The sequence below is a fragment of the Lissotriton vulgaris genome, chromosome 10, assembly GCF_964263255.1.
Source record: "Lissotriton vulgaris chromosome 10, aLisVul1.2, whole genome shotgun sequence".
NCBI classification, from domain to species: Eukaryota; Metazoa; Chordata; class Amphibia; order Caudata; family Salamandridae; genus Lissotriton; species Lissotriton vulgaris.
The window spans coordinates 158,152,746-158,166,805 of NC_141698.1; the positions used below are offsets into that span (position 1 = coordinate 158,152,746).

At 42.1% G+C, this 14,060-nt stretch overlaps 1 protein-coding gene across 1 annotated transcript in view; it reads right to left on the minus strand.

The window, feature by feature from the left end:
* DAGLB (diacylglycerol lipase beta) overlaps nt 1–14,060 on the minus strand; it is a 166,012-nt gene that overhangs the window by 14,805 nt on the left and 137,147 nt on the right. The window contains exon 14 of the mRNA XM_086940753.1: nt 3,758–4,011. Within this exon, the coding sequence (XP_086796879.1) occupies nt 3,758–4,011 (254 nt within the window). The remainder of the gene's footprint in view (nt 1–3,757; nt 4,012–14,060) is intronic.

The following is a 14,060-nucleotide window of genomic DNA, read 5'->3' on the forward strand; positions in this document are numbered from 1 at the left end:
GCCTACCTGTGCCCCAAACCCTGCGACTGGTCTGATCACCATATCATCACCTTCTTTATCAAGGAAACTGTAAAATTGAACTCAGTTCAGTCCACCAAACCAAAGATCTGGAAAAGTGACTTGAAACTACTCAACCCAAACACACTACCCTCCTCAAGCTACAACCTTCTACTGTCACCTGTTGGCACAGCAGACGTCCATGACCTCACCAACCACTACCTCAACTCGATGTCCTCAATAATCAATGAGGTAGCCCCCCTTCAACTAAAGAGAGTCTCCACCAACCCTGGTACAATAGCCTACTTAATGAAGACAATCTCTCAGAGCTTCTGAACATATCTGGAGATCAGTCCCCTCTACTAATCACCTCAAGTTACTAAGGAAAAAAATAAATGCCTATCACAAAAACATCAAGCGCACCAAAGCAGACTTATTTAGACACCAATTAGATCAAGTGAGAAATCGTCCCAAAAACCTTTTTGAACTTATCAAAACTCAATCTACGGAGGCACCTCAACGGTCACAAGAAGTAGCCCAACCACATCCCAACTGTGAACAATTCTCTACCTTCTTTACTCTATTACTACATTCTCTGCCGGACTCACAACCCCCCCCCCCCCTGCACCTCCAACTACTTCACACCAAATCCCTTCAAAGGTTGACCTTAAGAACGAAGCAGCCTGGGCATCCTTCAACACCTATACTGAAGAGGCTCTGGGTAAGATCTTCAATACCCTGAAACTTTCCAACCACCTCATTGATCCACTCCCCACTAACGCTGTTAAAGACCTAACCCCGTGGTTGCTTCCGCTATGGACCAAAATCATCAACAGTTCACTACAACAAGGTTGCATTCCGGACTCCCTCAAAGTCGGTCAGGTCACACCCTTCCTAAAGAAACCAACAGCTGACCCCACGGATCTTAATAACTACCGCCCTATATCCAATATCCCTACCCTGGCCACATTGCTTGAAAAATGTGTGCACCACTAACTAAACAGATTGATCACTTCGACCTCCTCAACAACCACCAATCAGGCTTCATGGCAGGGCACAGCACGGAATCTGCCATGACTCACATTATTGATGATGTAATACAAATCCTGGACCAAAAGGGATCATGCCTACTCATCCTGCTAGACCTATCTTCAGCCTTTGATACGGTCAAACAGGAGAACCTGCTTGATCTTCTCAAACTAAGGATGGGTCTATCAGGATCAGTGCTAAACTGGTTTACCTCTTTTCTTCATAACTGAACACAACAATTCAAGATCAATAACACTCTTTCCAATTCCGTACCACTAAGGCTGGCTGTCCCGCAAGATTCCTCTCTCTCCCCAACACTGTTTAACCTGTTCATGGAGCCACTCATCGAAATCCTACAAGCATCTAACGTGCAATACCATATGTACACTGACGATACACAACTTTATCTAAAGATTAATACCTCAGAAGACATTAAACGGTTTAACACCACACTCATGAACACCCAAACATGGTTGTCAGAAAACCATCCCAAACTGAACGCTCTAAAGACCCAATTCCTCCTTATAGCTACACCCGCTAAAATCCCCTTGATGCAAGACTTAATTCAACATCTCACTGCACTCAACGTTCAACCAACTATTGTGGACTCTGAAAAATCCTTGGGAATAACTCTGGACAGCAATCTCACTCTGCAGAAACACATTAGCAATGCCACAAAGGGGGCAAACTTCCAGATAAACATTCCATGGAAGCTGAAGCCCTTCTTGCCAGTCAACAACTTCAAGCTGGCTGTACAAGCTTTAGTTATTCCTTGTGTGGAATATAGAAGTGTCTCTTTATGCGGCCTTCCAAAAGCGATTACAGCTCACCTTAGAGCCTCATTAAACTCTGCAGCAAGACTCATCACTGGCTCGAAAAGAAGTTCCCACATCTCCCCCCGATCTAAAATCCCTGAACTGGCTCCCGCTTGAAGCAAGAATTCATCTAAAAATAGCTTGCATGACACATCAGGCCTTACACCACAAGGCACCTATCTACTCGCACAGAAATTGACTATCTGGTGGCTCAAGGTCTTCTGGACGTGCAGACAACCTACTTCTGAAACCTCAAAGATTCAATAAAAAGAAAACATTTAAACATACCTTCTCCAGGATGGCACCTAGGATTTGTAACTCTCTTCCCCCAGAAACCAGACTGAATTCCTCTACCGTCTTTTTCAAAAAGGAAGTAAAAGCGATTCTCATGGCAAAATTTACTTGACTACTTTACCCTGCCCGGGACCTTATTCAATGGAGACGCTCCTGCTATATTCTTCGACGACTTTTTTGTGATTTTTGTCCTGTTAGCCCATGCTGATCTACCTTACGACTTTTCCTGTGTATTCGTATTTGTATCCCATGCTTGCTCCTTCCCTCAAATTACTGCAAGTATAATGTGTCATGCTTCTCATTATGTATAATCAGCTCTTATCACTGTAAAGCGCTCTGATATTCGCAAGGATCTTGTTTGCGCTCTATAAAACCTTCCAAATAAATAAAATAAATAAATAAAGAGCCAGGGTAGAACAAGGGCACAAAAGTACCGGTCTGGCTCCGTGTCTACATCGAGGTAGAGGCCAGGATCGGCGTCAGCTGGGGACACAGCCGACATCAGTTGCGGACGTGGTGCCGGTGGAATCAGCGCCGGGGGAGGTGTCACAAGGTCAACTGGCGCCGAACCGGATCAAGGCCTGGATCCAAGGGGACCCTGCGGCTCCGGGGCTGAAGCTGCCGCCATCAAAGGCCCAGGGCCCCCAGCAGAGTCTGCGGTGCGGAAGGTGCGCCGGCGGGGTGAGGCTGCACAAAGATTGCATGCATCGCTTAGTAAAATTGACGAAGCTGGGCAGGGTCACTCCTGGTCCCGGGAGGCCAGGAGTCGGCCCTTCAGGCTCCGCACGCGGGAGGGGCACCACCCGCATCCCTCAACGCGTCGAGTGCCAAACGGGGAGAAGTCGAAGAGTGACGATGTTTCTTTGACTTCTTCTTGTGCTTCGACTTACCTGACCCCCAGTGCGAAGACTTGGAAGATGAATGATGGTGGTGGCTCCGTGACCGGTCCCTCGACCTCCCACGCGACAGGGACCTCGAACGGTAGGGAGCAGACTGCGGGGCCTCTAGAAGCTTTTGGCACCGCTCCCACAAAGACTTCGGATTCATGGCCCGGCAGTCGGAGCACGACTTGGGGTCCTGGTCGCGCTCCAGGCAGAACAGGCATACACGGTGTGGATCAGTCACCGACATCAGTCAGTTACGGGAACCGCAAGCTTTGAAGCCGGGCATCCCTGATGTGCACCAGGAGTCGAAGACTCAAAAACGGTGTCGACAAAAGTCGGCAAAAAAGTCAGTCAGAAAGTGACGAGGTAACGCTCTTTCCGGATCTGCGCTGGCTGGCGCGGAAAAAGAAAGAACTGATGTCCGCGCACTAGGGCAGCGGCTAAGTAGATACCGAAACGTCATCCCGGCAACCACAACGCCAATGATGAAAGCTGAGCCGACCGACGTCCCCTTTCAACGAGCAGGGGTACTGCTGACAAAAAACTTTCTGCATCCAGTCTGACACCTGGGTGTAATTCTAATGTAAGGAATGTATAAATAACCGTTTTTTTCAGATAACATTTTCTAAGGTAAGTCAGGCTCACTGAGCACCATGTCTTAGGAGTGCCATTGCAATGCCTAGACTGATCTTGTGATTTTTTATTAGCCTACATTTATAAAGCTATCCATGTCATTACCTTCCAGAACTGCTTTCTTCTACAATATGGATGATTCTTCCTGGGAGATACAGCATGGGATACTGAGATGGAGAATTCAGTGGTGGCGTGTCGACCAGAGTACTGTAAGAAGGTGATCGCTGAGTCAGCAAGCTCTGCTCAGCAAGAAGAGGTTGGGATAATGCAGCTTGGGCACGGCCATCCAATTCCGTTGGAAAGTCATCAGGAGTTCCTCCAAAAACTTCATACCAGCATCCTCGCAGCAGGATTTTATACTAAGAAATAAATAAAAAATAAAAAATATAACATTAGGTATATTCACTGATAGTGTGTTTACTACTTTTTTTATATTTCTTTTTTTATTGACATTTTCAAGTAACAAACCAGATGCCAGTTCACATGTTCAAATTATGCTATAGCACAGAAGACAAAGAAATCATTAACCATCATGGTCTTATTACATCGATATGCAGTGGTAGTACTACCCATTACAGTATACACATATTATTAGGTATCAATCAATTGAAACACCTGAGTATAATGGCGGAGTCCAGACCCTACCCGTAATTCTCCATCACTTTGAAATAGCAAAAAAGAAAAAACAATATCACAGGTTATACATCCCCAGTAGGAACAGCAGTTATCGCAAGCTCCCCATCATCAGTCGTCCACTCCCCAACCCAGGTAATGAATGGCTCCCATATGTCACGAAGTCTCGAAGTGGGTGGCATCAACTCCCAACATGTGGCCAACTGGGCATATCCATTTCGTAACCACCCAAATCCATTCAATGAGTGTAGGCTTCCTCCTTCTCCCCCAGTGGACTGTGATTTGACGCTTGGCAAACAATAGCAGTAGCGCATGTAATTGATGTTGCTTGACATGTGTTTCCTTAACATACCCTAACACACCTAATAAAGGGGAGTGTGTCAGGGATATACCAAGGATCCGATTTATTGAAGTAGAAATCTGTGTCCAATATGCGGTGAGCTCAGAACACTCCCATGCCATATGCAGGAAGGAAGCAGGAGTAGCTCCGCAGGGCCAGCAACACTCATCATCTATCAGCCCCATTCGGTGCAAACCCATTGGCATTCTGTAAAATCTATGGAGGAACTTAAAATGGATCAAGCGGAGCTTAAAATTGGGGGACAGCTCAGTTAGTTAACTACAACAATATGCTCATTGATCTTCGGTCAGTCGGGGAAGGAGTTCTGCGTTCCACTTCCGTAATGCTCCAGACCTCGTCACAGGGATAGTCTGTTTACTACTTTAGTTTACAGATTCACTGATGAAATGCTACAGGTCTAACATAAGACTAACGGTAGCCCATTTATACCAGCAATCCATAGACATCCTCCTGACATGTGACTGATACTGCCTACATTTATCAGCTTTTTGAGGGTACTATGGAATATGTGGCTGACTGGTTAGTGCCCTACAGACCTATCAAAGCGTCTAGACTAAATGCCACTTACAAATGTTCATGGCATGCAGGACTCAGAGGTGAGCCTAGCATGTAATAGATTCTGTCCCAGAGTGACTTCACCTCAGTTATATGGACGTTCAGGAAGAAGGCATAGAGGGACTCAACTTGGCTCTCTTTCTCTCCCCAACCTCTTGCCTCATAAACCAGTCTACCCCTAGCAGAGCTATACAGTGGTAGTACTCGATATTTAAAAGGGGTATTGCAAATTGTGTCTGAGGATCAAAGGGTTTCCAAGACAAATACAGTTTACATATCAAACGTTTCAAGCGTTTCAAACAACCTCTGAATAACTGCTCACCTTGGAGAATGTGAGTCTCATCAATCAATGGCCAGGAGAAATTATGTGAAGATAAGGAATTTCTACATTAAGTTGTCATGTTAAAAAAATATTTAATGCAGAACCTGCCTAACAAAGTGATGATTACCAAGGCTTTAAAGTAATTCGTTTCAACCTAAATCAGGCATTGAGTCATCAGACAAATTATATATCTAACCACAGCATGAAGACATATATTTTCTTAATTCAGGATGATTTTTGGATGGAGATGGAGAAGGATGGTGTCTGGCCCCAATTTGTTTAGATCAGTCAGCAGCTTTGGAGAAAGTTGACCATTCCATCTCAGAAAAAAGATTGGATATAATAAGGATCAAAGCTTAGGCATTAGAATGGATACATTTCTTCTTGGCTGGAGAAGGCACAAAGGTTTGCACCACCTCTATTGTGTTCAGTCCCATGAAAAATCAGATGCAGGTTAATACAGTTCACCATCCATGTCCTCGTTTTAACTAATCTTTCTGGGAGCTGAACTATATGTTATTTGGTAAGCTTAAAGAGAGGCGTTAGGTGAAATGCCACTATTTTGTACATTTTAAAATTAAGGAATGCTTATGCCTTTCTTAGATTTACATATTGGTCGCTAATTACAACAAATAATGGGGGCGTTTTACAGTCCTTGACATTTGACATATTAAATAAGTGGTAGGTATTTCTTCCTAACACCTCGGTGTAACAGCTTTAGGAAAACAAAAAAATGATTTGTAAAATAATATGAACACATTCCTGTTTTTGTAATATATGCTGTATGTGTGACTGCAATTTCATAACTGCTTAATTGGATTAGATTGTGTATCCACTGTGCGGTTGCGAGGACCATGTGTGGAATACCATCAATGGGTTACTCTTGGTTGATCGAGGGTGAGGAGTTGTATTAGGGTGCTTTGGCTTTTACATATATTAGTGTCCTAGACACATTATTTGAAAAATGTATGTATTTCTGACTGCATATTCTACATATAACTGGCCTTGATTCCTCTTTTTATGTTGAAGTGTTGTAGTATTGTGAACAAGACCTGAGAGATTATACAGTGTAGAAAAGGAAAGGTGAGTAAAATTTCAATACCCTAAAATATGTCTATGTTCAGTAGCCTTTGGTAGAATTTACAAGATTGGCCTAATGCGGACATGGATATACCATTGATTCAGAGCCATGTTAAAATGTCTTCTTCCAGCAGTATAGCATTTTTAATCTATAATCACACTAAAGTAGTCCAATTATTTTGAAAACAATTAATTGATATTATATACTAAGGCAATCTGTGAGCATAGCTTTCAAATGATGTAATTATTAAAATATGATTTCTCGAATGTTTCCTTATACGGTTGTCTTAGGGAAAGTGAATGCGCCTTTTGATGAAATGATTCTTATTAACATTGAAAAGTGATTGTTCTGTTTTTGGAATAATATATTTTTGCTCTGCAAATTTCATAAATGAATGTAATAAATTGAAGTTAAATGATTATTTGATGTAAATAACCTTTACAACACACATTTCATGAATATGCCTTTATTTTCACTTTGATGGGTTGTTTTGGTAATATCTTGAATGCAGTATGACTTTAAGCAATGAAAATGAAAAGAAATTAGAGGTAGTACCTCTGACCTTAAAGTTGTCCAAGAAGATGTTTCATAGAGGTCTAAAACGTCTACATATACAAAATGATTTGAAAAATGGTTTGTGTTTTCTCTCAACAATAGTTTCTGTATTTAGGGTACTGGGTGATGGCTGTCTTTTATTTGTGGGTTGTTGTTTGATGACTAACATATTTTTCTGTATTTATACCTTTTAAGTTATGTAAGTGTTTCTATTCTCTCAATGACTATTACGGAATTTTATATTTAGGTCAGAAAAATTATTGAATAAATGATTTCTTTTAATATATTGTTGTAAATTCGATAAAAGTGCTCTCAGCCCCTGGTCTTAATGAGATAATATTATGTTATTAGGAATTCTAAGCATGCTCTGTTTAAATTGTTTTAAAATTTGGCACAAACATTACACATGAATATCGTTCATGACACCCTCAAAGGTTATTATTTGTTGTATATGATTTTGAGTCAGTCACATGTCAGCCCAGTAACTCAAATATTAGTAATCCTGGTACAGTAAGTCATATGTGGCAAACATCTTAGAAAGGCCAGCTGGGTGTGGGAAGAATCATTCACATTCATATGCACTATTACAAGTGAAGTGGCGACAGAGTAGGGACAAAGTCAGTCATTTCCCAAGCACTCTCATTCATGTGACTTAATCTTCCCCAGCCTTATTGCATCACATGATGAATATTAAGTATGCACTGATTTCACAAATTAAAATGTATTAACATATATATATATATATATTGACAAACGAGTATCTTTTGGATTGCTGAATCGAGGGAGGCCCAACAATATAAAGAAGCCACGATCCTGCAGCCTTCATGGGCATGCTCTCTTTCCTTTGGGTAACCATTATCAAAAATGGGGTGACCCAAAAGATCGAAAGACCTGGGTGTTCAACAATATTCAAATACAATGGTCTTCAACCAATATTTTCACAAGAAATGATTAAATCAAAACCACATCATAAAGTTCCCTCAATTGTGGGATATGTCTTATAGATCAACCCGGTACATTCAATGTATTAATTCATATGGAAAAAAAAACACAGCAACAGCAGTAATTACCAATTCAGGAGCAAGTTTTAATTCATTGGCTACATCACTGTCTCTGTACAAAAGAGTGTATAGGTTGCCCAAGGCGAGCGTGCATAAGATAAAGAATGTGAAGTGTTTAGCGAGGAAGATAGAAGATGAAAGAACATACACATCTATTTACAAGTTTTTTACAAAATGCGTCAGTTAACACAATATAATTTTGTTTGTATGGCCTGGTCTGTATAATATGTTCTATACACAATTTCCTTTAAATGGAGACATTGCTTCCAAAATTCATATTGCACCAGAAAATCGTGTAACACAGTCCAGGTAATCAAAAAAGGGCGTCAACGTTTCGACTCGTCTTAAAGCCTAAAGGCAAATTGGACCGTGGCTATGCGAGTCTTCATCAGGACTATAGCAATGGGCAAACCAGAGAATAGTGTGAGCCCCAATAGAGATGGAGAACCAAGTAGGATTCTATACTCGGAGTTCCAAGGTAATCGATTGATACCTTTGTCCAGGCGACGAAGACGTGGAACTATATCATCTTCATGTAGCAGGCTTACAGTCGCTGCATGGGCAATTTTCAATATTTAACAGCTTGTCCTTTTATTGGGCGGATGAAGATGTGTAGTAATGTTGTCTTCAGGAAGCAGGATTACTATCTCTGCACGGACTGATTTACGGCTTGTTCCATTGGATTCCAGATAATGGGCTCTGCTCAAAATGTTATGGTGGCGGTGATCGATCTGCAAGGCACCTGGTTTAATCCCCCCGAGGTCGGCGTTCGGCAGCCTCCAGCACTCGCACCTGCCAGTTTGGAGGGATCGTTGTCCCTGCCCTGCAAGGTGGGATACCAGAGAGTTGACAAAGAGACGAAACAGGGTAGGTGCGAGCACACACCCCTGCCTTACACCCCATCGACTGGAAATCGGGTGGGGGTGGGGAGGGTGTCAATTCGCCTCCTTTTCCACACCTTACTTGGGCAAAATTACCTTTATGCAATCTAATAAGTATATTCACAAGGTAAGGGGGAATCCCCATATCTCCAAGTACCCCCCATTGCTTGGCCCTGGGCACCAAGTCGAAAGCAGTCTTCAGATCCACGAAGATCAAATAGAGGCTGCCACCCTCCATTCTCACAGTTTACCAAAATAAAAGTTGGAGTCTGTAAATGTGGTCCATGGTGGAAATGTTCTTCCTGAATCCGGCTTGATAAGGGCTTAGAATATCATGATCTCCCATCCACCCCCGCAAACGGTCAAGAACTACCTGTGCAAAGAGTTTTTGCATGACGTCGATCAGACTGATCGGTCTGTAATTTGTAGAGAGAAGCGGCAACCACTTTTTAAAAACTGGGACTATTTCTGCCCCTGCCCAGGTTTCGGGAATTGGCGTGCCCTTCAAGATGGCATTAAATAGAGCCCACAGATAAGGTCCCCAAATTCCTGGTTCTGCCCTGAGGAGATCCCCGGGATCTTGTCCAATCCCGGCGCTTTGCCCAATGGGAGCTTACTTATCGCACTTAAAACTTCTGAGAGAGTGAATTCAATAAGTTCATCATGGTTAGCACAAGGAATAATTGGAAATAAATCTCCACAGGAGACGGGGACGTTCTTTGTGGTAAATAGGGCCTGGAAGTCAGCTTCCCAGGCTTCTGCTGATATATTAGGTTCAATAGCAGCCTTGCCCTGACAACTACCAGTGGCAACTATGGACCAGAACTCTCTTTGATCTTTGTTAGCCAGATCAGTTTGCAGGGCGTCCCATCTGTCCATTTCCCAATCCTCCTTCGCTAGCCTAATAGTCTCTTTGTACAGCGCCCTCTTTTCTTTGATTGATGGCTTGTTTTTAGCTTTGATGGCCTCCAACAAAGCTTGTTGTGTCACAAAATCATTTCACCAGATAGATAGACACTCTACCATACTCATAACATGAAAAGGAGGTAGCTCCATGGGAAGGAGCATAGAAAAAGAGCTTAATTGTGAAGTGAATAAGGATAAAGAAAGAGAAAGATTCCCAAAGAAAGCAAAACACAAACATCACTCAAAATATTCTAAATATGACCGATAACAAAAATCAGTCAAGTTAGGCCTGTCCAACATGAATTAATATACAACAAATTAATTCAATTTGGTTTATAACAGAACAGAGAGATATCATCTATTGCGAGGGCAGGGCGGAGGGGACGCCTGGTACAAGCCTGCTAAGGGGTGAGCGTCGACATTTCGACCTGACTTAAGGGCATGGAGGGTAATTGTAGCTTCGTCTGGGGGATCTTCCTCAGGACAAAGGACAGGGGGGAGTAACCTATTCACTGTGTATGTAGATCTGGGCTCCCAGGGTAGCCACCCGCATCCACGTTGCAGTTTTTGACCAAATTCCAGGTATCAAAATGGGGGGGAGGGGGAAATCCTCATAGATCCATCCCGAAATACGGTGAAATAATTGCTATCTGAAAATGGATTATAGTTATTCGATAAGTTATAAACTGCCCAATTATGTAATACAAGGGTCCTGAAAAACCAATCACTTACCCACACTGGTGTTGCGGTGTAAGGACAAGGTTGGAGGATCTCTAATTTATGATTAATTATGTAAGAGAATAGTACAGCAACATAATTGACAGCGGCCCGGAGTGGAGTCCTCACCTTGCCCAGCTGAGAGGACACCACTCTGGAACTAACTGATTCAAACAGTTTCATAGACTTTTGAAATTTAGTATCTTCTGAGAATTCAAGGAACTGGCTTCACATAGGATCTGCAAATGAATGGTCCAAACATCTCTAAAATTAACCCATTCAAAGCCCGCCCTCCAAATGCTATTTAATGAAAATATCACAAAAACTACTGAACAGCTTTAGGAAAACGCAAAAACCCCAAAACATTTCTCTGAATAAAGTTTAGGCTTTGGGACACGTCTGCTGTAGCAAAGAGAGAAGTTTCCAACTGAGTTAAAATGCAAAACATATTTTGTTCCCACTATACAATTTTATACCCCCTGCTCCCAGTAGACATGCATGAAACTTCACATGCCAGAACTTAACAACTTAACACTATTTGTTTGAAAAGTTTCACAAACACATTTGTATAATATTTTATCAAATGTTTTTTCAACCTAAACCAAGATCTAAACATAACAACATAGTAGACAGACTTTACAATTTATATCCTGGAGGCAAGCTGAGGACAGGAAAAAGGGTTCGGGGAAAGCACAGCTCACACATGATGTTATAGATAAAATCACCATCATCATCATTAAAAATATCACTTAAGGTGCTATGGCTGCTGGGTCACTCAACTTAAATTATGGCTGAAAGCCAGGCACTAGGCCAATAATATATTGGGCATAAGCAAGGACAAGTACAGCGATCTGGAGTAAAAGTGGACTGAACAGAGGGCTTGTGAACTGGTTACACCATTAATGCACTGGGCACAGCCACATTATGGGAAAGGGCTTCCACTGTGGGGCCTGGCATCCAGACTTCACTGGACATGGATGAAGGTTTTACTGAAGGGGTATTAGGAATAAGAGTGGAGTGTACATTTTATGTGACCCATCCCCAGTAAACGGGTGTCCAAGAGTTTTGAGTGAAATGTTTATTTTAAGGACAAGCCATGTGACCATAACCCACTGGATACTGTCAAAAAGGGCTATGGTCACACTCAATATGTGAGGTCAGTTCCTACTCCTGCAACCTCTTGGGTATAGACATAAGTAGAACCCAATGGAAGGTAAAGGAGCTCCTTCAGTGACATAAAAAATACTGTGTATGGTGATGTAATATCCTTGAAATTGTGTGTGAGGGTTCTAAAGCAGTGCACTGGGCGGAGGAGTTGTATTTCAACGCTTACCATTTAAACTGAATTTCACTGGTATGTAGGTTTTACAATATACTCACAACAAAACATCAAAGAAGGGGGTCTAAGGGAAAAGTTAGAGATCAGCACGGATTCATTCCCCACATATAATATTGAAATAAACCACAGAGAATCCACGGGTCTGACTCAGCTTGATAAGCTCAGCAACACAAACAGTAAAAGTACCGGACACTGTACAGATGGATAGATGGGTGCCCCACGACCTGAGCTGTGGCCAGGTAAGGTGAGGAGTGCACCTGTACAATAACTGGTTCAGTCCAAATTCCTGTGACATCTTAAAATAAGAATGAAGCCACAGGGAAATGTAGGTTGTATCGAATCCAACCACATAATTTGAGAAACTTGTACATATTTTCTTTTTCTGTTTGCAGTAGCGATATATTATCAAGGCCCTGAGGAATGCCGAGATCACACTTTGATCAACAAGGCTGAAACATTCAGACCAGTTTTTTTCAGACTAATGCAGTTATTTGCTTTAAGCTGCCTATGCACTGGTTTTAGTTTTGACACCAGGGTAGTTCTGAATAAAGGTGTTTTTCTTCCTGGTGGCCAATTTTAAATCACTTTTCACTTTTTCACTGCAGGCACTGCAACCATCACCTAAAACATCTATTTTGCTTCATTTCGAGGAGATTTAGTAAATCCTAGCTTTGACCACCTAAAACATCCCTGAGCCCCTGTCTCCTAGGGAGGGGGTTGTAGCCCTTAGTTGCAATAGGTTTTGAACTAAGAGGAGGTCCCAGATGATGAAGATGTCTCTTTGGAGGGTGATGGGATTCCGTCCTCTATAAAGGACTCCTGCTAAATCTAGGAGGTGTTTGAAAACTTTTACTGTTTGCGTTGCTGAGCTTGTCAAGCAGAGGCACCCCCGCGGATTGTCCGTGGTTTATTTCGGTTTCACAACATAATCATCAAGGTCCCGATGTACGACCCTTTTTAGCGGTCTCAAACGTAAAAAACTGGCCATTTGCGACCTCTAAAAAGGGTTGTGGTACGTACAAACCCTATTTTGCGAGCCGGCAACATATTAAAGACTCGCAAAATAGGGTTTGCGGTCCGATATTAGGAAGGGGCGTGCCAAGGGCGTCTCTTCCTAATAAGGAGTCGCACTGGTATGTACGATTGTTTAGCGACCGAAAATGCAGTTGCAAAGCAATCACAGTTACCACCTACTTCAAGTAGGTGATAAGCCAGTGGCAAACGGGAAGGGGACCCATTCTCCTTTGTGAAAGTATGCGAAAATATATATTTTTTAAGAGCAGGCAGTGGTCCCACGGACCACTGCCTGCCCTCAAAAAATTAAAAGAAATGTTTTCATTTTTTTCTTTCAAATTCATCCAGTTTTACTTTAAGGAAAATGAGCTGCATTTGGGGTAAAAAGTTAGTTAATTTAAAAACAAACACTGACATGGTGGTCTGCTGTCCCCAGCAAGCCAACATCCCTCTGTTCTTGCCATTCCCAATGAGTCTCAAATTGTGACCTGCCTCATGAATATTGATGAAGCATGACATTTGTAACCCCACTGGAAATCAATAAATGTGTCTAAGACATATTAGTACATTTCATTTTGCGAGTTGCAGTTTGTGAGACACAAAATAAAATCGCAATTTGCGAACCACAAAACGGAATGGTCATACATCTGGCCCCAAAGCCCTTCAACTAAACGGGGGTAAACAGTGTGTGTGTGTTATACGAGATGTATTTATCTAAAAACATCAACAGTTGATTTACTACTAACATGGATTTAAATGAAAGTATTTAAAAACATATTAAACAAAGAAGGCCCATTGAAAAACATTTAGAGTGCAACTTGCTTTTTGATAAGAGTGTGCAATAATGCAAAGTATTACTGGACCTTTTTTGAGGACACTTTTTAGTACCTATTTGCTGAGACTTTACTATCTGATCAATGTCTAAAAGAAGATTTAACAGACCACTTCAATACAGGACAGAATAAGAGTAAGGCTGGCTGTTT